The sequence below is a fragment of the Nerophis ophidion genome, linkage group LG20 (genome assembly GCF_033978795.1).
Source record: "Nerophis ophidion isolate RoL-2023_Sa linkage group LG20, RoL_Noph_v1.0, whole genome shotgun sequence".
NCBI lineage: Eukaryota > Metazoa > Chordata > Actinopteri > Syngnathiformes > Syngnathidae > Nerophis > Nerophis ophidion.
The window spans coordinates 3,182,019-3,208,807 of record NC_084630.1 but is presented as its reverse complement, the minus strand read 5'-3'; the positions used below and the strand labels follow the sequence as shown (position 1 = coordinate 3,208,807).

The window sequence follows — 26,789 nt, the reverse complement described above, 5'->3', positions numbered from 1 at the left end:
GACTGGTTTCTCAAAAAGTTAGTAATAAAGGTAGCATTGGCTCTGAGACTTTCTGACCGCAAGCCTCAAGCTGTCAGGATTGGTAACTTCATCACAAATACGAGTACCCCACATGGATACTTTCTCAGCCCCATCCTCTACACCAGTGTTTTTCAACCACTGTGCCACGGCACACTAGATACAGTCTGGTGTCTAGTGTGCCGTGAGAGGTTATCTAATTTGACCTATTTGGGTTAAAATATTTTTTGCAAACCAATAATTATAGTCTGCAAATAATGTGTTGTTGTTGAGTGTCGGTGCTGTCTAGACCTCGGCTGAGTAACCATAATTGCGATGTGCCTCTCAATAAAAACAAGTTTGACATGCTGCTCTACACACTGCTCACCCACGACTGTGTTGCCGACCACAAAGACATCAACCTAAAGTTTGCGGATGACACGGCAGTGATAGGACGTATCATTGGAGGGGGACGAAACGGCCTACAGTCTGGTGCGATGACAACAACCTTACCCTCAACACAAACAAGACGAAATAGATGATAGTGGACAGGAGAAATGAGAGCACAAAAGCTTATTTGCATCGGGTCTGGTTTGTAAATTAAAAAGTTTGTATATTGAGGGCTTTGTACACTGAGCTTCCACTGTATTTAATTTTTGGGTTTTGGATTTTTTAGTATATCGCACAACACAGCAGTATCAGAACCACTGTTGTAATGTGTTTCACACCACCAGCTGAGCAGCAAAACATTTGAAAGGAGATTAATGAAAATATGCTTCTGACAGCTTGAAGGTCAGAAAAATATGAATAAATCATTAAATAAAGAAGCTTAACGTATCCCCACTTTTAAGTCTCATGCATGTATTGCTCTTCTGATGGAGGCAGACTGACAGCGTCCACTGCTGGTAATGGGCTGTGATTGCTGACACATCAAATTCACACTGAGACATGAGAGAGCTTGAACTCACGTGTGAACATGGTCAGGAACCAGGGAATGGCGTAAAGCTGTAGGAGAGGAAGGAGACAGAATTTTAGAGATAAGGTAGTATTTGATTTTCACAAAATGAGCACAAAATATAGTCTTCATCAGTGATTTAACACTTGGCTGTGAGCCCTGCAGGCAGAGACAACAACAAATGGGTTGACTGTGTCAAAATAATGTCATCATGCCAATTTGTGATCTCCCAATCACCTTTAGGACATCTTTAACAGCTAAATTAGCGAATGTGAGCAAACACTAAAGCGCAGTCCACACACCTGCCAAGTGTACCAAGGGCGGCCATCGCTGTCTTAGGGGGATTGTCACTGAAGGCATCAAAGCTATGAATGAACACATGTGGAGTTATGTAATTAACAAAAAATGGTAAAATGACTGAAAACATGTTTTATATTCTAGTTTCTTCAAAATAGCCACCCTTTGCTATGATTAGTGCATTGTGCACTATTGGCATTCTCTCCATGAGCTTCAAGAGGTAGTCACCTGAAATGGTTTTCACTTCACAGGTGTGCTTGAAGCTCATCGAGAGAATGCCAAGAGTGTGCACAGCAGTAATCAGAGCAAAGGGTGGCTATTTTGAAAGAATTGGATTATAAAACATGTTTTCAGTTGTATTTGAACTACCTTCCCTCTGTTGCTAGATATCTGGAGATGTATGTTGTAATATGTATATGTGCTTTGCTATGGAGGTTTTTTCTCACTCCGAACTGGGCCCCCTCAGGAGCCCAGTCTGGATTGTATTTTTTTACTCATCCTTCACCAGCGTTTACCTTTTTCCCATCTTTTATGGGGCGCCTTATGGCGACCCATCAGCGTTCTTGTTCTGTAACCCTGTACACTGTTTGTCTAATCTTGAACAGGTTTGTGCTGAAAACAAAGTTTCGTTGTACTTGTTGCAATGACAATAAAGACCTACCTACCTACCTACCTATATCACCTTTTTTTTGTTAAGTATATAACTCCACATGTGTTCATTCATAGTTTTGATGCCTTCAGTGACAATCTACAACAGGGGTCCCCAAACATTTTGACTCGGAAGCCGCATTGGGTTAGAACAATATGGCCGGGCTGTGTATACATATATACATATATACATATATATATATATACATATATATATATATATATATATATATATATATATATATATATATATATATATATTGTGATGAGGTGGTGACTTGTCCAGGGTGTAAAACGCCTTCCGCCCGATTGTAGCTGAGATAGGCTCCAGCGCCTTCCGCAACCCAAAGCGAATAAGCGGTGGTAAATGGATGGATGAATGGTGTGCATGTTAATATATAAATATAAATATATATATATATATGTATATATATATATATATATATATATATATATATATATATATATACTTGGGGTGTGGGAAAAAAATCGATTCGAATATGCACACCATGTTGCTACAATAAAAAAAACAAAGGAAAATATAAAAAGCTGTACTGTTTTTATAGTATATATATATATATATATATATATATATATATTTTTTTTTTTTCCCTCGCGCACTAATTGACTGCAATAGCGCGTACTTGCCGCTGATGATGTCACTGGATTGATGTAAAAATGCATTTGACAACAATATGATTTGACTGAGTGGCTAGGAGACACAACAGGTAACAACAGTAAAATGGAGTAGAAAGGACAGATTTAAAAAAATAAAAATGAAAAACAAAATAAAATAATATATATATATTTTTTTTTACTTGGGACTTCCCGCGGGCCGGATTATGGACGCTGGCGGGCCGTATACGTAGTGTGGAGACCCCTGATCTACAATGTAAATAGTCTTGAAAAAAAAGGAAACTCATTGAATGAGAAGGAGTGTCCAAACTTTTGGCCTGTACTGTATGTACAGAATAAACCACATGATGTTAGTACATGAGTTGAGGAATATGAGTAAATTACATTAACATCCTGTAATTGGATTTTGATACCATTATTATTACTAGATTTTCAGATTAATTGCGATTCTTATTTGTAACAATTTTATATCGATTCAAAATAATGGACAGTTATTTTTATTATTTAACTCTTTTCCAATCTGTCCTATCCAGCCACTCAAATCATATAGATGATGTCGATGCCCATAATTTCTGTACAGATTTACTTTACTAAAAAGAAGTGCAGGATACTTCTCGTGTTTCCTTATTTGTATTTGTATTTATTAAATATTTGCGTATAATTTTATCAAACAAAACCAGTTTTCTTTTGAGTAATATATTCATTGATCAGAGCTGTTTATGTATTTTATGGAGGAATGTAGTTGATCATATAACAGGCACACAATGTTATTAAAAAAAGTATTGCAATTCAATCAATAACTGATTTTGAATTGAATCATTTGGTGGCCAAAGATTCACAGCCCTAACAATTTTTTATGTCATCTTCTGATGGACTATAAATTAACATCAATGGGAGCATGTTAAAACTTTGTCAGACTCAATTCCAACTATTTGACTGATGAACATTATCACACCATTTATTCAGAAAGTATGAATAATGACAAATAACATTAGAATGCTATTAACCGCAACATGTAAGTGTAAAAAACACATTATGATTTGTACATTTTTAGAATGTACTTGTTCTATTTTTAAACAAAGAAGTTGTCTTTATTTTTAGGTTATTTTTCCGGGCCACTTGGGAATAGATTTTCCTCCATGCGGCCCCTCAGCTAAAATGAGTGTGACACCCCTGGATTAGGAGGAGTGTAAACTGCTAGGGGAAATGTGGCCAAATGGAATGAAACCCCGAGACGTGCTGTCAGGTCTGCTATTAGTCTGAGGACACCAAGCACGCCACAAGAGTTCTGTGGAATAGTTTGGATTTGTTTTTTGACAGATCACAATATTTCACATTTATTTTTGTAACAATACATGAGATGGGCCCAAAAAATTTCTCAAAAATATTATTTTTGCCCAAATAAATTCAATGCAATCCCAAAGTAATATTTGCAGTAATATGAGGATGGGTTCGTGTTCACTCTTAAAATATTATTGTCGATACAGCTTGGTTATTATACAGCAGGGGTGCCCATTACGTCGATCGCGAGCTACCGGTCGACCGCGGGGGGTGTGTCAGTCGATCTCCAGCCAGGCTTTTAAAAAAATAGACCTAAAAATTAGCGATCATCTATCTTCACCAAGACGTCACTTGATTGACATTCACAGCACCCGAAGGTCTTGTGAGATGACGCTGGCTGCTGCGAGATCATTATTAAGAAAAAATGACCGAGAGGAAGGCGAGGATCACTTTTTATTTCAACAGACTTTCGCGCCGTACCTTCCGTCAAAACTCTAAAGGCCGACTGCACATTTCCTATCTTCACAATAAAAGCCCTGTGCAGGCCATCTTTCCGAGACTCTTATTTTGTTAGCGCAGGCAGCATGAAGCAGCGCTTTTATTGTGCAGTCGGTCTTTAGCGTATTGACGGAAGGTACGGCGCGAGAGTCTGTTGAAATAAAAAGTGTTCCTCACCCTCTTCTCTGTCATTTTTTTTTTGTTTTTTTTGTCCTGTCCAGCTTGTCAGGCAAATCATATGTTGATGTAGATGCCCATATCGGCTGTTCAGATTTACTTTGCAAAAGAGAAGTGTAGGATACTTCTCTTGTTGCCTTATTTGAATTTGACTTTATTAAATGTATTTATATTATCATTTGGTGCAGCCGGGCCGGAGCAGGAGGGGATAGAAAGAGAAAAAAAGGAAGACAGAGGGGGAAATTGTGGGGATAAGAAAAAGCACTATTGATCACGAACAATACCAATAGTTTACCTCTATTTTCAACAATACAGTTGTTCAAATGCAACAATACTTATACATTATGATAGTTAGAAAGATAATAATAAAAAAAAAAGGAATACCGAAAGATGAAAGGGAAGAGAGAGAGGCAACCTATATTAATCTTGTAGATTGATATAGTAACAAGGGGTTATGCTTTGTCAATATGCCATGTGTTACCCAGTTTACGGTCATTTTTTCATAATAATGAACTGGCAGCAGCCAGCGTCATCTCACAAAACCCTCCGGGTGCCGTGAATGTCAATCGAGCAAGCTACGGAATTTGCCGCCAATGTTTTTCTTGTAAAGTGTATGGAAGCTGGATGAATTAGATGCCAAAAACCAACCACTTTCATCTGTATTGTACAGAAAAGAGGACCTGTTTTCTCCTCCAATGAAAAATGTGGACGTTATCAGCACCACTGTCTGATTCCAATCAATGCAAGTCATCAGAATCAGGTAATACACCAACTTATATTTTTGTCTTTGTGAAAGAAAGACATCTATATGTGTTACACATGCTTGTATTATCATTAAACACATTTTAACTTGTTTACAAAAATGTCTCTTTCATAAATAAATAAATATAAATGATATATATGAATGAGGTAGATCCCCTCAAGTTGGTCAATTGAAAAGTAGCTCGCCTGCAGAAAAAGTGTGGGCACCCCTGTTATACAGGTTACGGAACGTAAATTAAGTATTGTTGGCGGTTTTAGATGCATTGTTTAAACTGATTTAGAGGCAGAATGGATTTCTCCCATTACCTGCATTGCTCGCCACCTAAAAACGAGCCGATTTTTACATGTTAGAATGCAAAAACATTTTGTCTTCTATCGCATAAGGATTGTGAACAATAGGCAAAATGCCCCCAAAAAGTGAAGGAGGACAAAATAAACCCGAACCCCTCTAAGTTAAAACTAGCTTTTAAATACTCACAGAAAACTAACGGAAATAAGCGGAAATAAGGCACACAAAGCAACTCATACAAGGGACATTGGACATCTTTCGTCCTGTTAGTTAGAATAGAATAGAAGAATAGAATAGAATGGACTATATCGTCATTATATTTGAATAGTATAACGAGATTAAAGACTCCAACTTAAGGTGCAGTAGTGGGAACAAATATGGGGTGATAGTTGAATAGTTGAACTATTGTGAGCGTGAGAGAATATACTGTTATGCCTGTTACCATGAATTGATTAACGAGGACCCCGACTTAAACAAGTTGAAAAACTTATTGGGGTGTTCCCATTTAGTGGTCAATTGTACGGAATATGTACTGTACTGTGCAATCTACTAATAAAAGTTTCAATCAACCACTCAATCAATGCTTATTTTGCTTCAGACTGTTCTCTTTAGAGTCTTAGCTTCCAAGCAAACTTACATCAGGGATGAAGCCGATCTCGTTGAGGTGATTGCTCAGCTCTGGGTCGTGGAAGGCGATCATTTGGGAGAAGACTGTCAAGTATTCTAGGGGAAGAAGAAGAGAGCATTATCTAATGTTGCCTTTGCGCTGCAGCAATACATTGCAATTCATTGGTTGGCTGCTCGAAAGCTTGGACTTGAAAATAATGTAGGTTTTTGTTTTTAGACAAGTTCATAGGCGCAATTTTGGAAAAACAAGTAGGAAGAAGCAGATTTGATTTAATCCTATTCCCAGCCGTGTTCACTTCCGGTGTTTAACTGTTACCCTGTCCTAATAGGGAGAAAAAAAGAATAGACCATAAATAGTGTATCTTATGCACTGACGAAAATGAAAAAAATATATAAAAAATTGATTGAAATGAAGTGAATTATATTTATATAGCGCTTTTCTCAAGTGACTCAAAGTGCTTTACATTGTGAAACCCAATATCTAAGATATGTTTTTTTTTCTTTAAACCAGTGTGGGTGGCACTGGGAGCAGGTGGGTAAACTTGCAGTGGTCCCCAATTGGTACCGGGCCGCAGAACAATTCTTTATGAATTGTTTTTATTTTAAATACTTTTTTTTTTTATTAAATCAACATTAAAAACACAAGATACACTTACTATTAGTGCACCAACCCAAAAAAACTCCCTTTTTCATAACAAAAAAAACAAAAAAAAAATCCCTCCCCCCTGGGGGGCGGAGGGACAAATTATCAAGCGTGGACCGATCCTCAGCTATAAAAAGGTTGGGGACCAGTGGGGTAAAGTGTCTTGCCGAAGGACACAACGGCAGTGAATAGGATGGCGGAAGTGGGGATCGAACCTGCAACCCTGAAGTTGCTGGCATAGCCGCTCTACCAACCGAGCTATACCGCCTTAATCTAAACGTTAAAAAATAATGAAAATTTTAATATGAAAGAAAGTTTTAAAAACAAATTAAAAATAATAATCAAATATTAATAAAACAAGCAAGATAGGAGGTTAAAGTGACCAGATGAAGATTTTAATCTGCATTTAAAACATCTACTTGAAGTGAGTGAATATCTATTGGATATGTTTCTGTGTGAATTGTGTGTAGATTTTGCTCCACATTAACTTTTACAACCCATTTTTTATGTTTGTCTGATAGACGTTTTATTCTGAGGCGTTCCCAGAGTGCAAATGAAACCCAATCTCACCCTCCTCAGAAATATATGATGTACATAAATTTATATTTTAAAACCAAACGTCACCACTAATTTTTACAGACACGGCCAAAAATAAACTTCCATCCATCCATCCATCCATCCATCATCTTCCGCTTATCCGAGGTCGGGTCGTGGGGGCAACAGCCTAAGCAGGGAAACCCAGACTTCCCTCTCCCCAGACACTTCGTCTAGCTCTTCCCGGGGGATCCCGAGGCGTTCCCAGGCCAGCCGGGAGACATAGTCTTCCCAACGTGTCCCGGGTCTTCCCCGTGGCCTCCTACCGGTTGGACGTGCCCTAAACACCTCCCTAGGGAGGCGTTCGGGTGGCATCCTGACCAGATGCCCGAACCACCTCATCTGGCTCCTCTCGATGTGAAGGAGCAGCGGCTTTACTTTGAGTTCCTCCCGGATGGCAGAGCTTCTCACCCTATCTCTAAGGGAGAGACCCGCCACACGGCGGAGGAAACTCATTTGGGCCGCTTGTACCTGTGATCTTATCCTTTCGGTCATGACCCAAAGCTCATGACCATAGGTGAGGATGGGAACGTAGATCGACCGGTAAATTGAGAGCTTTGCCTTCCGGCTCAGCTCCGTCTTCACCACAACGGATCGATACAACGTCCGCATTACTGAAGACGCCGCACCGATCCGCCTGTTGATCTCACGATCCACTCTTCCCTCACTCGTGAACAAGACTCCTAGGTACTTGAACTCCTCCACTTGGGGCAGGGTCTCCTCCCCAACCCGGAGATGGCATTCCACCCTTTTCCGGGCGAGAACCATGGACTCGGACTTGGAGGCGCTGATTCTCATTCCGGTCGCTTCACACTCGGCTGCGAACCGATCCAGTGAGAGCTGAAGATCCCGGCCAGATGAAGCCATCAGGACCACATCGTCTGCAAAAAGCAGAGACGTAATCCTGCGGTCACCAAACCGGAACCCCTCAACGCCTTGACTGCGCCTAGAAATTCTGTCCATAAAAGTTATGAACAGAATCGGTGACAAATAAACTTAAACTTAAAAATAAACTTCCTAAACATTAAATAAATTAAACCAGTCACAAAATCAGGTAAACTAGGCCCCTCTCCGATCGATACAGCGCTTCATAAAAAAAGTGCTTTAAGCAACATTTCTTTCGCTGCATGTGCCACATCGTCGTTATTATGCACAGGGCAAGATTACATGAAACTAATATCATATCCTACTTTTTTTCTGTTTCCTCACAGCTAGAAGCAGGGGAGAGGAGGTTCCCCCCCTCTGTCTTACAGCTCGACTTAATGTCTAAATAAGGACTTCCACCTCACTGTGACGTCACAACATAGCCGGACTACAAATAACAGTGTTCAGAGGCATCCCGTAATTCTATGCTAACATTTTAACAAGACAAAAAATACAAAAACCATCACAGGTCACCTCTAAAGATTATTGAATAAATAAATGAAAAAAAACTGTATGATGGGGACAATAATACTTGAGGAATAGAAGTAAACATGTTTTACTCACTGTTCCAAGTATCCAAATGCTATATTTATTTAGTGCAAATAGATATTTAGCAAGACTAATTTCTACACTGTTCATCAATACAGTTGACCTCCAATTAAGCAGGTGGCAACTGTGAGCAAGCAGGAAATAAAAAGCTTAAATGTAGCAGCCATTTTATTTGTGGATATCTATACTAGAGATGTTCGATAATATCGGACTGCCGATATTATCAGCCGATAAATGATTTACAATGTAATATCGGAAATTATCGGTATCGGTTTCAAAAAGTAAAATGTATGACTTTTTAAAACGCCGCTGTATGGAGTTGTACACGGATGTAGGGAGAAGTACAGAGCAGTTGTGTGGCCCAGTCATACTGGCCAACCATCCCAATTTTCCCAGGAGACTCCCAAATTTCAGAGCCCCTCCCGAAAGTCTACCGGGGGCAATCATTCTGCCGAATTTCACCCGATTTCCACCCAGACAACAATAGTGGGGGCGTGCCGGCCCAATCACATAATATCTAAGGCTTTTCACACACACAAGTGAATGCAAACATACTTGGTCAACAGCCATACAGGTCACACTGAGGGTGGCCGTATAAACAACTTTAACGCTGGTACAAATATGCGCCACACTGTGAACCCACACCAAACAAGAATGACAAACACATTTCGGGAGAACATCCGCACCGTAACACAACATAAACACAACAGAACAAATACCCAGAATCCCTTGTAGCACTAACTCTTCCGGGCGCTACAATATACACCCCCGCTATCCCACCCACTCCACCCACCTCAACCTCTTCATGCTCTCTCAGGGAGAGCCTGTCCCAAATTCCAAGCTGCTGTTTTGAGGCATGTTAAAAAAAAAAAAAATGCACTTTGTGACTTCAATAATAAATATGGCAGTGCCATGCTGGCATTTTTTTCCATAACTTGAGTTAATTTATTTTGGAAAACCTTGTTACATTGTGTAATGTATCCAGTGGGGCTTCACCACAAAATTAGGCATAATAATGTGTTAATTCCATGACTGTATATATCGGTATCGGTTGATATCGGAATTGGTAATTAAGAGTTGAAAAATATCGGACATCAGCAAAAAAGCCATTATCGACATCTCCAATCTGTACTGTACTTGTTGGCTTGAAAAACAAAGACAAATAAACAATAGCTGGCTGTCCGGGCCATGTAAGAGTGCAGAAAGATGAAAAGGGTGCTTGCCATAGCTTTTTAGCAAACTTAAAGGAACTGTCTGGGATTTTTTTTTTTTTGTGGTTAAATTTTTTTTCATTTCGCCTCTGCTGCGGAATCCATTAAGAAATGTTCATCATTTTCACAGCTTCGGTAACAACACGGAACCAAAAGAATGTTTTCCCTAAACTTGCTTGAGCGGGCCAACTAAACAACACAATGAGGTGGCGGAAAAGGGAAAAGGATCAGTCAAGAAAACAAGTATCACAGCAACAAAAAAAAGAACAGGGATGGTTCATTTTGTCCAGCTCACCTTGGATGACGTGTGAGTTGTCCTTCAGAAAAAAGTTGAAGAGGTATTTGGGGATGAAGGCCGACATACAAGAGTAAGCCAAAGCTGTGAAGAGTAGAGTGATGAAAAAAAAACACATCAGACAAAGACAAATATTGCACAGGAGTTTGCAACAAGTTTTCATCTTACCCTCATTGTTAAAATTCAAGTAAAGAAATGGGGCGCAAAGTGAATCCAAACCTGGAGGGAGAAAACTAAGCATTAACACATTTTACGATGTAAAATATGGTGAGTTATCTATGTAATAGTATTTGTCAAATACTGCTAATTGCACATGCTGGATAAGAATCAATTCTGATTTAATTTAAAAACAACTAACAGGTGAATGGCAAGATTCCTCTACACCCAAATTCAACATTGATGGTACAACGCCCATATCTTGTCATTTTACTTTTTAATGATTGTATTATCATGAGTTTGCTCACAAAATTACCTTTTAAATTTTGACTTAATTCTTGTCTTCGGAATTATTCTATGTGTTTCATTTTGTGAATTTAATTTTGTCTGTATTTTATAACAATATATAGAATATATATTTGTATGTATTTTATTTTGTGTATACATGTTTCCAGTATTGCAATCAAAATAATCACAATTAAACTTAACATATCACTGGACTGTCAAAACCGGAGACGAACGACAATGAAAACTACCTTGAGGTAAAAAATTAAGTTACAATTAGGGCTGTCAGATTTAGCGCATTAATTAATGCAATTTCTCGCAAAAATGTATCACATTAATCATGTATAAACACAGATTAATCATGCTATGTATTTTATATTTTACCTTAACGGTGGATGGTTACCTGAAAGGCAGTGCAGGTTGTTAAATGTGATCAGATCAATACGTCAGTGCAAAGGAGACTGACTTGTTGGTCAATTTAACTTTAAAATACACCAAACATTACTTTCGATAAAACAATTACCAAGTTTTGAAAGAAAAAATACGTGCATTCATGTTAAACATATTAAAAAATGTTTCCAGTGTAATATTCTGACAATATTATTATACATGTTTCATTTTGTGAATTTCATTTTGTCTGTAGTTGTTAATATTATATAGAATATATATTTGTGTATATTTTATTTTGTGTATATATGTTTCCTGTATTGCAATCAAAATAATCAAAATTAAACTTAACATATCACTGGACTGTATTTAAACCGGAGCCAAACAACGACAATGAAAACTACCTTAAGGTAAAAAATTAAGTTAGAATTAGGGCTGTCAGATTTAGCGCATTAATTAATGAAATTTCTCACAAAAAGGTAACACATTATTCATGTATAAACACAGATTAATCATGCTAGGTATTTTATATTTCACCTTAACTGAAAGGCAGTGTGGGTTGTCATATGTGATTACATCAATACGTCATTGCAAAGGAGACTGACTCGCTTCTAAATTTAAGTTTAAAATACACCCAACACTACTTTTGATAAAACGGTTACCAAGTTTTGAAATAAAAAAGACGTGCATTCATGGTAAACATATTAAAAAATGTTTCCTGTATAATATTCTGACAATAATTGCTTTGTGTAAAAATGATTGGGGTCTATTCTTAACGTTAATTTAAAATATGAAAACAAGTAATTTACTGTGATTAATCAAAAATCACAAGTGTAAATATTTTTTTGTATTATTTAACAGCACTAGTTAAAATGTTTGCTCTTCTTTTAATTACGTGCAAAGCAGTGCAGAATTGCCCTTTTGTGGCCAACCATGTATAATGGACAAACTGTGAAAAGGTTGGAACAGCTGAGCAATTGAATGGCAATAAGGCAAAAATCCGCTTTAGACTAACCCTGCCAGTAGACCAGGTCCGGATGGGAGACCACCCAGGCTTTCAAAACCCTCCTGAACTTAACGTGGCCATGCGGAGACGACAGCAGCTCGTCGTATTGGTGGCATCTGGGGATGTCCACTTCGATCTGTGGAGTGAAATGTTGCTCTTGAGAAAACACCTCAATAATTAAGCATTTAACTAGCAACGACCTGTCTGTCGGTTGGAATGGGCGTGTCCTTGTCTATGCTTTCGTATTTGGCCTGAATGTCCCCCTGTATGGAGGAAAAGACCCATTGTCATACACATGTTGACAAGGAAATATAAAGTAGACTTGTACACCTCAACGCCCAGCAGCGCAGCCCACGCCAGTCCACGCACAAGAGGCGGGATGTCCACCCTGGCCTCTTTGCACACCAGCTTCTTCTTGTAGGGATAAGCCTGACAGAACAAGTGACGACGATACACAAGCGTCAGTATGTTTGAATCCTTTTAACATGATGTGATTCTCCTTCCAAAACTCTTAATGACCGTTTAAAACGGAACCCAACCCGCTTGGTGGAAACAAAGCTCAAGTATGTGTGGTTGTGTGTGTATACAGGAGGAGGAGACCTCAAGCAGCCTGTCAAAGAGGATGATGCGGAGGAGCTGGTACTCTGTGTCTCTCTCGCGGATGATGAGCGGCAGGGTGACCGTGGCCGACAGCTCGTTGGCGCTGTTGGAATGCGTCACACTTGACCGTCTGGGGCGAAGAGATGCAAAAGAAGGAAGGTATGTGCGGTGTCATTATTCAAGTACAAATGCAATATGGAGGTATAATATTGAGACAGCTTAGCTCACTCGTCCTCCAGCAGAGGGAAATAAGCTTCGCCTGCCACGTCCTTTAGTCTCTGAAAGGGAAAGAAGCTCATTAATAACATTACATTGAGTTAAATACGGTGCATCCGGAAAGTTTTCACAGAGCTTCACTTTTTGCACATTTTGTTATGTTACAGCAGGGGTCACCAACGCGGTGCATATTTGATGTCCAGTTCAAAGTGTGACATGATTTATAAAAATATTGAGTAAAGGCTGCGAATACTTATGTACGTGTAATTTCTTATTTTTTCCATGTTAATCTAATTTCAAAAAATTCTAAAAAAATGTTTTAAAAAAATGTTCACGTTGTCATTATGGACATTGTGTGTAGAATTTTGAGGACACAAATCAACTTATTCCACTTGGGAATAAAGCTAAAACATAAAATGTGGAAAAAGTGAAGCACTGTGACTACTTTCCGGATGCACTGTGCATCATTGCTCAGTTTTGACTTAGTCACTGAGTGGTAATGCAAAGTACAGTGCCCATAATAAACATTTACTTAGAAATGATTAACCCCTTTGACCAAGTCCATCAGATATGAGCATTTCGTTTTACATACACGATTTAGTTAGTGCGCTTACATTCCTCAGCTGGCACAGTGATAGTGTCACTGTTGTGTCGTCAAGTAAGAAACTCCGATCCCTCCACTGGCCAAACGACTCCCCATCCTCCAGGACAAAACTGTGTGATAATATGGGGGAAAGTAGAAGCAGAATGCACATAATTAATACAATATATAACATATATACAATATGTATATATATATATATATATATATATATATATATATATATATATATATATATATATATATATATATATATATATGATTATATTAATTATTAATAAACTTTTGGCTTGTACTGTGTGTGTGTGTGTGTGTGTGTGTGTGTGTGTGTGTGTGTGTGTACATATAAATATATATATATATATACATATAAACATTTATATATACACACATATAAAATATATATATATATATATATTAGGGGTGTTGGAAAAAATCAATTTGAATACGAATCGAATCGAATTTTTTCATCAATCCAACAAAACAATACACAGCAATACCATAACAATTTAATCCAATTCCAAAACCAAACATCCCCCAGCAACACTCTGAACTGCAATAAACAGAGCAATTAAGGAGACACAAACACGACACAAAACAAACCAAAAGTAGTGAAACAAAAATGAATATTATCAACAGTATCAATATTAGTTATAATTTCAGCATAGCAGTGATTAAAAATCCCTCATTGACATTATCATTAGACATTTATAATTATAAAAAAAATAACAATAGTGTCACAGTGGCTTAAACTTGCATCGCATCTCATAAGCTGGACAACACAGTGTGTCCAATGTTTTCACAAAGATAAAATAAGTAATATTTTTGGTTTATTTAATAGTTAAAAAAAGTTTACATTTTTGCAATCAGTTGATAAAACATTGTCCTTTACAATTATAAAAGCTTTTTTTTTTTAAATCAACTACTCTGCTAGCATGTCAGCAGACTGGGGTAGATCCTGCTGAAATCTATGTATTGAATGAATACAGAATTGTTTTGAGTCGGAAAAATATCGTTTTTGAATCGAGAATCGAATCGAAAAAAATCGATATATTATTGAATCGTGACCCCAAGAATCGATATTGAATCGAATCGTGGGACACCCGAAGATTCACAGCCCCAACATATATATATATATCCATCCATCCATCCATTTTCTACAGCTTAATCCCTTTTGGGGTCACGGGGGGCGCTGGCGCCTATCTCAGCTACAATCAGGCGGAAGGCGGTGTACACTCTGGACAAGTCGCCACCTCATCACAGGGCCAACACAGATAGACAGGCAACATTCACATTCATATATATATATATATATATATATATATATATATATATATATATATATATATATATATATATATATATATACCTGCCTTCCGCCCGATTGTAGCTGAGATAGGCGCCAGCGCCCCCCGTGACCCCGAAAGGGAATAAGCGGTAGAAAATGGATGGATGGATAGTGTGTATATGTACAGTACAAGCAAGCCAAAAGTTTGGACACACCTTCTCATTTCAATGTGTTTTCTGTATTCTCATAACTATTTATATTGTATATTGTCACTGAAGGCACCAAAACTATGACACCTGTAAAGTGAAAACCCTTTCAGGTGACTACCTCTTGAAGCTCATCAAGAGAATGCCAAGAATGTGCAAAACAGTAATCACAGCAAAGGGTGGCTATTTTGAAGAAACTAAAATATAAAACACGTTTTCAGTTATTGCACCTTTTTTGTTAAGTACATAACTCTGCATGTGTTCATTCATAGTTTTGATGCATTCGGTGACAGTCTACAATGTAAACAGTCATGAAAATAAAGAAAGATGTAATCGTCTGACAGCACTAATATATACACAGTACAGGCCTGAATACAAGACGACCCCTCTTTTTCTTGGAACATTATTTTTAAGAACAAAATAACTGTTTTTGTTTTTAATGTTTTCAAGATCAGTAAAACAGCTGATTATGAAATTTGATATGCTAATCATATTTCATAGCTGTTGCACAGTTTTCAATTGTCCAGCATTATCTTCAAATTAACATAACTCATCTTCTGTTGTTTTCTTTTTTTGCTAAAATAATTATTTTGACAAGAGTGGGTCGCCGTCAGGGCTACAGGTCACCTGTATGTGTGAGTCACGGGAAGAAAAACTCTGACTAGCTTGGGGAAAAGTCATTTGGAGACCCTGTTTGTTAGAATGTATATATCTATAAACTCTGTATATAGTATATATGCTTACATTCAGGTCAATGCGGTATTAGGAGTTTACGTACTTGGGTAGTGTGCAAATGGGAGGTTTGGACTGTATGATCTCCTTATTGGTCAGCTCCTTCTCTAGGTCGCCCCCTGCCAGGCACCACAGGTGATACACCTCATTTATGGCCCGCTCGGCTAGGTAGTCATCGTCGTCATCTAAATGTCACAAGCAAAAGGTTTAGTACAATAGATTCCTGTGTATTTAATATTGTAAATAATCTAAGACAGGGGTGCCCACACTTTTTCTGCAGGCGGGCTACTTTTCAATTGACCAACTCGAGGGGATCTACCTCATTTATATATATCATTTACATGTATTTATTTATGAAAGATACATTTTTGTAAATAAGTTAAATGTGTTTAATGATAATACAAGCATGTGTAACACATATAGATGTCTTTCTTTCACGAAGACAAGAATATAAGTTGGTGTATTACCTGATTCTGATGACTTGCATTGATTGGAATCAGACAGTAATGATGATAACGCCCTCATTTTCAAATGGAGGAGAAAAAAAGTTGTCCTTTCTGTACAATACCACATGAAAGTGGTTGGTTTTTGGCATCTAATTCATCCAGTTTCCATACACTTTACAAGAAAAACATTGCCGGCAAATTCCGTAGCTTGCTTGATTGACATTCACGGCACCCGAGGGTCTTGTGAGATGACGCTGGCTGCTGCAAGATCATTATTATGAAAAAATGACAGAGAGGGAGGCGAGAAACACTTTTTATTTCAACAGACTTTCGCGCCGTCCCTTCCGTCAAAACTCTAAAGGCCGACTGCACATTTCCTATCTTCACAATAAAAGCCCTGCTTCATGCTGCCTGCGCTAACAAAATAAGAGTCTCGGAAAGCTGGCGTGCACAAGTGATGTGCACGCCAGCTTTCTGAGGGATCGCTTGTGCACGCCAGTTTTCCGAGACTCTGTATTTAGTTAGCGCAGGCAGCATGAAGCAGGGCTTTTATTGTGAAGATAGGAAATGTGCAGTCGGCCTTTAGAGTTTTGACGGAAGGTACGGCGCGAGAGTCTGTTGAAATAAAAAGTGTTTCTCGCCTTCCTCTCCGTCATTTTTCATAATAATGATCTTGCAGCAGCCAGCGTCATCTCACAAGACCCTCCGGTACCGTGAATGTCATTTAAGTGACGTCTTGGTGAAGATTGATGATCACTAATTTTTAGGTCTATTTTTTTCAAAAGCCTGGCTCGAGATCGACTGACACACCCCCCGCGGTCGACTGGTAGCTCGCGATCGACATAATGGGCACCCCTGATCTAAGACGTGTCTTCATAACACTTAGGGAAGTGATAAACTGTTGGATTGCGTCTGTTTTTTTTTTCTGGTCTCCAACATAGACCCAGTTTGCATACTTTCTGGACTTTTTAGAGGTGGATCTCCGCTTGCCAGGGGTATACTTTGCGTTTTGTGTTCGCTTGTATTGATGACCGAATAAATGCCCAATGCAAGACACATTCCTCTTTTTCACATTTAATGCATGCTTCTACTCGCTAAATATAGCAGCAAAGTTGCAAAACTAGCACCACAGATACCTTTCTTCGTCGTTTTATTCTCTAACAAAGCAGGTGTGTATGAGGTGAGTGTTGAGTGGAGGTTTGATGCATCCGCCACAGTTCCATTCTAATTTACATGGCGTCCCGAAGGTATTCACACTGCTTCACTTAAAAAAAAAAATTTTTATGTTATAGGCTCATTCCAAAATGGAGTAAATTCATTTTTGGCCTCAAAATTCTACACACAATACCTTATTATGATGCAATGAAAACGTTTTTGTGTTTTTTAGATATTTTAGCAAATGTATTAAAAATAAAAAACTAAGAAATCAAATAGTATTCAAATAGAACAAGATTATTGGACATTATAACATAAAAAAATAATGTCAGCGTGCTAATGTATTTGGTTGCACACCTTTGCAAAGGTCGGCGATGTCCTCCGGGAGCTCCAGATGTGCACATCGTAGAGAGGATGAGAAGAGGCTCACAGGCTTCTGGAATGTCGTGTAGAGGCAAGAAACGCCATCGAACACGGGATCTCCGAGGAGCTCGCCAGGGGTCGGCCTGTGAGGTCCCACACAATAATTAAATAAAAACGTTAAAAACCCTGTAATCTGTAAATCTATACCAGGGGTGCCCATTACGTCGATCGCGAGCTACCAGTCGACCGCGGGGGGTGTGTCAGTCGATCTCCAGCCAGGCTTTTAAAAAAAATAGACCTAAAAATTGGTGATCATCAATCTTCACCAAGACGTCACTTAAATGACATTCACGGTACCGGAGGGTCTTGTGAGATGACGCTGGCTGCTGCAAGATCATTATTATGAAAATATGACCGAGAGGAAGGCGAGAAACACTTTTTATTTCAACAGACTCTTGCGCCGTACCTTCCGTCAAAACTCTAAAGGCCGACTGCACATTTCCTACCTTCACAATAAAAGCCCTGCTTCATGCTGCCTGCGCTAACTAAATACAGAGTCTTGGAAAACTGGCGTGCACAAGCGATCCCTCAGAAAGCTGGCGTGCACATCACTTGTGCACGCCAGCTTTCCGAGACTCTTATTTTGTTAGCGCAGGCAGCATGAAGCAGGGCTTTTATTGTGAAGATAGGAAATGTGCAGTCGGCCTTTAGAGTTTTGACGGAAGGGACGGCGCGAAAGTCTGTTGAAATAAAAAGTGTTTCTCGCCTTCCTCTCGGTCATTTTTTCATAATAATGAACTGGCAGCAGCCAGCGTCATCTCACAAGACCCTCGGGTGCCGTGAATGTCAATCAAGCAAGCTACGGAATTTGCCGCCAGTGTTTTTCTTGTCAAGTGTATGGAAGCTGGATGAATTAGATGCCAAAAACCAACCACTTTCATGTGGTATTGTACATAAAGGACAACTTTTTTTCTCCATCCATCCATTCATTTCCTACCGCTTATTCCCTTTCGGGGTCGCGGGAGGCGCTGGCGCCTATCTCAGCTACAATCGGGCGGAAGGCGGGGTACACCCCTCCATTTGAAAATGTGGCCGTTATCATCATTACTGTCTGATTCCAATCAATGCAAGTCATCAGAATCAGGTAATACACCAACTTATATTCCTGTCTTTGAGAAAGAAAGACATCTATATGTGTTACACATGCTTGTATTATCATTAAACACATTTAACTTGTTTACAAAAATGTCTCTTTCATAAATAAATAAATATAAATGATATATATAAATGAGGTAGATCCCCTCGAGTTGGTCAATTGAAAAGTAGCTCGCCTGCAGAAAAAGTGTGGGCACCCCTGATCTACATTATGTCACTTAATAATGTTCATACGGCTTACTAAAAAAAAAAGCATGTGTTACTCATACCGTTTGGAAGGAAGGAAGGTCAAGCATTTTCGTAGTAACTCCAGAACATTCTCAGGCAGGTCCTGTAAAAAAATGTTTTTAAAGACAGCATTCTAAAATGTATAGTTCAGTTGTACCAAAAGCTGGAGTTGGACAAAACGCAAAAATGTAAAGAGTTGAGCATATTTTAGGCAAAAGGCCCAATCTCTACTATTGAATGAAAAGCACTATACTCATATCCTATTCTAATGCTGACAACATCATTACTTTAATTTCATAGTTGTAGATATAAAAAATATTGACAAGTAAAATTTCCCAAGTGATAAAACACATAATTTTAGTCTTTTTTTCTATCGAGTCTCAGCATATTTTGGAACGCCCACTTTTAGCTTTAAAATGTGAGTGGTCCTGCATCAGGCTGCTGATGTGACCTACAGAAGACTGGAGGCAATTTCATAGTATGCAGTATGTGTTTTGCTACCATCTTCATCCGCAATAACACTATTGTTGCAGGTTGTAGCAATACAACCAAAAAAGAGATCAGCCTGCATATATTACCAAATGATGGCAATGTGAGGAAAGTATGGACCACTCTAGTCAAATTGACTGGTGCAAAATGTGACGGACCAAGCGGGAAGAGTGAAATTTGCAGCCATCATTTAATTCAGTGGTTCTCAAATGAGGGTACGTGTACCCCCATTTGAGAACCACTGAAATAAATGGGGGTACTTGAAGGTATGCCAAGGGGTACATGAGATTTTTTTTAAATATTCTAAAAATAGCAATAATTCAAAAATCCTTTATAAATATATTTATTGAATAATACTTCAACAAAATATGAATGTAAGTTCATAAACTGTGAAAAGAAATGCAACAATGCAATATTCAGTGTTGACAGCTAGAATTTTTTGTGGACATGTTCCATAAATATTGATGTTAAAGATTTATTTTTTTGTGAAGAAATGTTTAGGATTAAGTTCATGAATCCAGATGGATCTCTATTACAATCCCCAAAGAGGGCACCTGTAATAAATCAGAAACTGATGACATAGTGCTGTATTTTACTCCTGTATCTCTTTTTTTTCAACCAAAAATGTTTTGCTCTGATTAGGGGGTACTTAAATTAAAAACATTTTCACAGGGGGTACATCACTGAAAAAAGGTTGAGAACCACTGATTTCATTGATAGAGACTTCAAACTAGAAGGGTTTTAATTAGAATTTGGATAAAAAAAAAAAACAACATTAAAAAGGCTGAAGCCAAATGCAATCTCAGAAACCATGAGCACCCATCCATCCATCCATCCATCCATCCATTCATTTTCTACCACTTATTCCTTTTGGGGTCGCTGGTGCCTATCTTAGCTACAATCGGGCGGAAGGCAGGGTACACCCTGGACAAGTCCCCACCTCATCGCAGGGCCAACACAGATAGACAGACAACATTCACACTCACATTCACACACTAGGGCCCATTTACTGTTGCCAATCAACCTATCCCCAGGTGCATGTCTTTGAGGTGGGAGGAGCCTATCCCCAGGTGCATGTCTTTGGAGGTGGGAGGAAGCCGGAGTACCCGGAGGCAACCCACGCAGTCATGGGGAGGACATACAAACTCCACACAGAAAGATGACGGGAAAAATAACTTGGAGGAAAAAAATGGAAAAATAAGAACAGCTTAGTGCTCAAAAACAAGAGAAAAATAAGGTAATTTGCTAGTGTTCTATTTTGCATCTTCTTCTACGGACGTTTTCCTCAAGATGCTTGAGGAAAGAACATGAGGTAACACAGTCTCTTGTGTAAAAAAAAGCAGGGAATGGCTGGCATTTGTTTTTGCTCATAATGATAATCATATCATCCATCCAGGGCTTCACGGTGGCAGAGGGGTTAGTGCGTCTGCCTCACAATACAAAGGTCCTGCAGTCCTGGGTTCAAATCCAGGCTCGGGATCTTTCTGTGTGGAGTTTGCATGTTCTCCCCGTGACTGCGTGGGTTTCCTCCGGGTACTCCGGCTTCCAAAGACATGCACCTGGGGATAGGTTGATTGGCAACACTAAATGGTCCCTAGTGTGTGAATGTGAGTGTGAATGTTGTCTGTCTATCTGTGTTGGCCCTGTGATGGGGTGGCGACTTGTCCAGGGTGTAACCCGCCTACCGCCCGATTGTAGCTGAGATAGGCGCCAGCGCCCCCCCGCGACCCTAAAAGGGAATAAGCGGTAGAAAATGGATCAGTTTTCCACCGCTTGTCCCTTTTGTGGTCGCGGGAAGGCTGGAGCCAGTCCAACTTGCAAGGTACGCCATTGTAGTTTGACGTTGCGGTCAATAAACCCCTCTGTTTTCTTTATCCTCTTGTTATGGGGCAGACTGGCTCGTGCATCTACATGCATCCTACGCTGTTGCCATTTCTTAAACAAAGTGGTGTATAGTTTGGACCTATACGGTATCTGTCAGTTGACTCCATAAAGAACGCTAAAAAAACTACAGGAGGAGAAGATGCTGTCGAAGTGGAGGCACGTAAATAAGACGGCGCATTCTGACAAGACAGTCAGAAAGCGATATTAAGGTGGTCTGTAAAACATAATCTATGTAACATATTGACCAAAGAACCACCATTACATGTTATGTAGACCACAAGGAAGTGTTTTAAATGTAGAAAAAAAAATCATGATATGATATGTTTTAAAGACTACCTTGATGGTTTCCAGGCAACCGTGCTCCTCACCCAGGACGGTGACAATGTCGTCCATACAGCCTATTATAAGAAGATGCAACATCACAGCAGACGTCTCACAAAGCTCGCAAGATTTAAAATAATTGGAAGAATACTATATATTTTTTTTTAACTAGTTAAAGACTCTCACCCAGAGTTAGAATGAACTTCAGCTTCTCACTTATGTCAATGTTGTACAGCAGCTTTCGACCCTGAAACAAAAGAAGTCAGGTGAAAGAGTCCGCACTTGACAAACGTGGCGAGATTTATTAATTTTGTTTTGGTTCTTACAACACACAATTCAAAGAGCAGAACTCCCAGGGACCACACATCCGTTTTGGGTCCGGAGGTTCGCGGCGCTTTATCGTGGGAAGGGTCACTGGGGTGGAAGGAACCCTGAGCGATCACCTCTGGGGCAAGGTATGATGGGTATCTGAGGATCCCAGAAACAACTTTTAATTTGGTTAAATAAGTTATGTTAACTCAATTGAAACTGATTTATGACACTTTGTAAATCTTACAGTGATATTGTTTTCATGAGTCATGTACGCTTAGACATCCTTCCTCTTTTCCAAGTGCAAAATACTACTACACAGACACTCAAAGTGCTTATAAAATCCCTAAATTCCCAAAGCTTTAATACACCTTTTGGTATAAAAGAAATATCATACCCAATTGGAAAGTCCACATCAGCGCCGTGATCAGTCATGTGATAGAGGCCGAACTTGGCCAGCTTTACGTTCCCCTGCAAACAAAAACATCCGCTCACACAGTCCATTCAAGCTCAAACTAAGCTTCATGTTGATGCTACCTCGCGGTCCAGGAGCACATTGTTGACACTTAGGGCTCTGTGCACCATACCGTGTTTGTTCATGTATGCCAGACCTTCAAGGACCTCGTAGGCAAGCTGCAAAACCCTCTCTGGGCTTGTGACAAAAAACACACACACAAAAATTAAGCACCAGAAGAAGGTACATTTTTATTTCAAAAAAATATTTGTTTTGCTTTTCCTATTTTTACTTACTTTATGCAACTTAGCGCCACAACTACAAATAGATTGCAGTTATGTGGGAAATACTTTTGAATCATAAGATAGCATCAGTATATGGTATTTATTCAAATATTATTTAATCTACTGAATAAACACAACATCTGAAATAGGTGGTTTTAATGAAATGTTACTATGACTGATACAAGTACATATTTGTCGCAAAAAGACGTCAGTACAGCAGGGCTATTTAACTGAGAATGACACCAGACCGGCCCCCGAGTTCAGTTTAAAACTTGGAATTCAGACATTTTTGCAGGAAATTCCTAAAAACCGTAGAGTTCTCCAGATGTATAGAGGAACATGGGCCACTATAAAGACATTGGCACATCCTTGCACTGACATTTTAATCCTGCTAGTAAACCTACAACATTGTTGTTCAAACTGAGACGTTCCTCAGAACAACCCTATAAGTCCTCTCGTTTTTGGCATTTACACTTTTTTTTGGTAATGTGATTTATGTAACTAAGGTGTTGTTGTAGCTTGTTTACTTGAGATCCAGTCAGTAGTCATTTGTTCTACTTCTTTAGTTATACTAGTATTGTTCCTCAAGGTCCAATTTTAGGTCCTCTCTTTTTCATCATCTGGGCTTTTCAACTAGTGGCCCACAAATGTCCAGTTCCAAAAACTGGTGAGAGAAACAAATTTTTTCCAGCACGATCTTAAAAACACTGAAGTGTTGTCCTAGATCTTTTGACTAGCTTTTTTGCAGAAAGTCCCTGAAAACAGCAGAACGCTCCTGTAATTCTGACAAAATAACGAGACAACCTTTAAAATTTTACTGTAGAGAACGATTACTCTAAATCTGACTGATAGTGAAGGGAGATGTCCGGCTCCCAGGTCTTTAGCTTTCTGTAAATGTGGCCCTCAAAATAATTTAGTTGAATATCTCTGCATCTTTAAAGCTGGAGTTTACTTTGGCGTTGAAAGAAAAGGGGCTAAAGATTATCAAGTCTTTTTGTGGAATTTTTTTTTTTTTAAATGTTTAATATTATTATTGTACAAATAAATGTGCCCTTCTTAATGACTTACACCAGGGGTGCGCATTACGTCGATCGCGGAGGGTTTGTCAGTCGATCGCCAGCCAGGCTTTAAAAAAAATAGACCTAAAATTAGCGATCATCAATCTTCACCAAGACGTCACTTGATTGACATTCACAGCACCCGAGGGTCTTGTGAGATGACGCTGGCTGCTGCGAGATCATTAGTAAGAAAAAATGATCGACAGGACGGCGAAAAACACTTTTTATTTCAACCGACTGTCGCGCCATACCTTCCGTTCAAAACTCTAAAAGCTGACTGCACAGTTCCTATCTTCACAATAAAAGCGCTGCTTCATGCCGCCTGCGCTAACAAAATAAGAGTCTCGGAAAGCTGGCGTGCACAAGCAAACAAGCTACGGAATTTGCCGCCAATGTTTTTCTTGTAAAGTGTATGGAAGCTGGATAAATAAGATGCCAAAAACCAACCACTTTCATGTGGTACTGTACGGAAAGGAGGACTTTTTTTCTCCTCCATTCAAAAATGTGTACGTTATCATCACTACTGTGTGATTCCAATCAATGCAAGTCATCAGAATCAGGTAATACACCAACTTATATTCTTGTCTTTGTGAAAGAAAGACATCTATATGTGTTACACATGCTTGTATTATCATTAAACACATTTAACTTGTTGACAAAAATGTCTCTTTCATAAATAAATAAATATAAATTATATATATAAATGAGGTAGATCCCCTTGAGTTGGTCAATTGAAAAGTAGCTCGCCTGCAGAAAAGGTGTGGGCACCCCTGACTTACACCTATGAATACCTGGTACTCTCTGCAGTTGATGAAGTACACGTCTCTACCACTATATAAGGATTCCGCATTCCTGCCCTTATTTTAATGAAATTCTTACCTGACTTTGTGTCCTTGTTTTTGGAAATCACTCAAACCGCTCTCGTAGTGTTCGGCGACCACAATGAGACGTTCTGCAGATGTCAACATTAAAAACACAATGGCAAAATCTCTTTGTATTCAGCATACAAGTGGGCAACTGATTCAATGATCTATCAATGATCCTACCATGCTTTCCTCTGGAGATGTCCACATACTGGCACAGTCTGGGATGGGTGATGGTCTTTAAGATTTGGAACCGTCCCAGAATTTTGATGGAGTTAGGGGTGAGGGGGAGGCCGTTGCTCCCACAGACATCATGGGGGAGAGCCGAGGCAAAGAATGTGAAAGCGCCCAGCTGTGCATCCTTCAGGGGCTGCATCCTGGATTATTTCAGTGTTGAAGTCAAATACAAAGATCCTTGGTATGACAAAAAATCGAACGCTGACTGTGACAAATACATTAATTTGCAGTTTTACATGTTACAGGAGTGCACGTAAATCATTCTGTCTGGGATGCTGTGTTCAACGCCGAAGCCCCTGAAAGGCCTACTGAAAGCCACTGCTACCGACCACGCAGTCTGATAGTTTATATATCAATGATGAAATATTAACATTGCAACACATGCCAATACGGCCGTTTTAGTTTACTAAATTAAAATTTTAAATTTACCGCGGAGTTTCCTGCTGAAAACGTTGCGGAATGATGAAGCGTGTTTGTGACGTTATTGGTTGGAGGGGACATTTTAGCCCAGCACCACTTACGGCTAAAAGTCATCTCTTTTCATCGCGCAATTACACAATATTTTGGACATCTTTGTTGCTGAATCTTTTTGCAATTTGTTCAATTAATAATGGAGACTATAAAAAACAATGCTGTTGGTGGAAATCGGTGGATTGCAGCTGCCTTTAGCAACCAATACACAGCCGGTGTTTGTTTGTTTGTTGTGAAGCTTTAACACAGAGCGGTCAAGCGAACATGTTTCTCTACGTAAACCAGCCGGTTTTTGGATGGGAAATTTGTGATATTAAGTCGGCTCTTACTGGAGACTTGAGTGGATTATGCGACCTCCTCCTATAGCTGTCAAAAAGGCAGCTGTGTTCTTGGCTCTGTCTTATGGCGTTCACTGCAGCCCTCCGACTTTCAGGTATGACTTTATAATCTCACTAAAACACTATTAACACAATAAGCAGATAAGGGATTTTCCAGAATTATCCTAGTAAATGTGTCTAATAACATCTGAATCGCTCACACTGCGGTCGCCTGGAGCCGTCGCCTTTTCTTTTTTTGTGCTTCACTCTAACTTTCCTCATCCACAAATCTTTCATCCTCGCTCAAATGAATGGGGAACTCGTCGCTTTCTCGGTCTGAATTGCACTTGCTGCTGGTGGCTATGATTATAAACAATGTGAGGATGTGAGGAGCCCTACAACCCGTGACGTCACGCGCACATCGTCTGCTACTTCCGGTACAGGCAAGGCTTTTTTATTAGCGACCAAAAGTTGCGAACTTTATCGTCGATGTTCTCTACTAAATCCTTTCAGCAAAAATATGGCAATATCGCGAAATGATCAAGTATGACACATAGAATGCACCTGCTATCCTCTTTTAAATAAGAAAATCTCATTTCAGTAGGCTTTAAACACAACACCGAAATGTTGGCTTTTCGGGTACAAAACCAAGGAGTAAAATACGCATATTACCTGCAAAATGTGTCCCTACTCCCACTTGACGGGAAAGACACCTTTCAATCCGATAAGCATTTACAAAATGTTGATATTTGGATATATTCTTATCTGAATTCCACCTAACTCTGGAGAAAGCGGTGAACGTGACCTGTGACGTCATAATCATGCGCTCAAAATGCTATTTTTTTTATAATTACGTTTATAAGATTCAAATAAAACACACAATTATAAGAATGTA

At 39.1% G+C, this 26,789-nt stretch overlaps 1 protein-coding gene across 2 annotated transcripts in view; it reads right to left on the bottom strand.

The window, feature by feature from the left end:
* The window catches only part of tbck (TBC1 domain containing kinase), a 45,076-nt gene extending 18,344 nt beyond the window's left edge, over positions 1–26,732 (bottom strand). Inside the window, exons 1-21 of one of the 2 annotated variants that reach the window (XM_061880322.1) lie at positions 26,567–26,732; positions 25,053–25,246; positions 24,886–24,958; positions 22,748–22,862; positions 22,608–22,681; positions 22,228–22,369; positions 22,088–22,148; positions 21,917–21,978; positions 19,249–19,310; positions 17,819–17,967; positions 15,907–16,045; positions 13,648–13,747; positions 13,046–13,095; positions 12,818–12,947; positions 12,548–12,646; positions 12,418–12,480; positions 12,227–12,353; positions 10,552–10,602; positions 10,384–10,467; positions 6,178–6,263; positions 966–1,002 (exon numbers count right to left, since the gene is read on the bottom strand). In XM_061880322.1, coding sequence (XP_061736306.1) covers positions 966–1,002; positions 6,178–6,263; positions 10,384–10,467; positions 10,552–10,602; positions 12,227–12,353; positions 12,418–12,480; positions 12,548–12,646; positions 12,818–12,947; positions 13,046–13,095; positions 13,648–13,747; positions 15,907–16,045; positions 17,819–17,967; positions 19,249–19,310; positions 21,917–21,978; positions 22,088–22,148; positions 22,228–22,369; positions 22,608–22,681; positions 22,748–22,862; positions 24,886–24,958; positions 25,053–25,245 — 1,897 coding nt within the window. In that variant the 5' untranslated portion in view covers position 25,246; positions 26,567–26,732. Of the gene's footprint in view, positions 1–965; positions 1,003–6,177; positions 6,264–10,383; positions 10,468–10,551; positions 10,603–12,226; positions 12,354–12,417; positions 12,481–12,547; positions 12,647–12,817; positions 12,948–13,045; positions 13,096–13,647; positions 13,748–15,906; positions 16,046–17,818; positions 17,968–19,248; positions 19,311–21,916; positions 21,979–22,087; positions 22,149–22,227; positions 22,370–22,607; positions 22,682–22,747; positions 22,863–24,885; positions 24,959–25,052; positions 25,284–26,566 lie in introns of both variants that reach the window. The other variant, XM_061880323.1, reaches the window with a different exon arrangement.
* Positions 26,733–26,789: the final 57 nt, after the last annotated feature.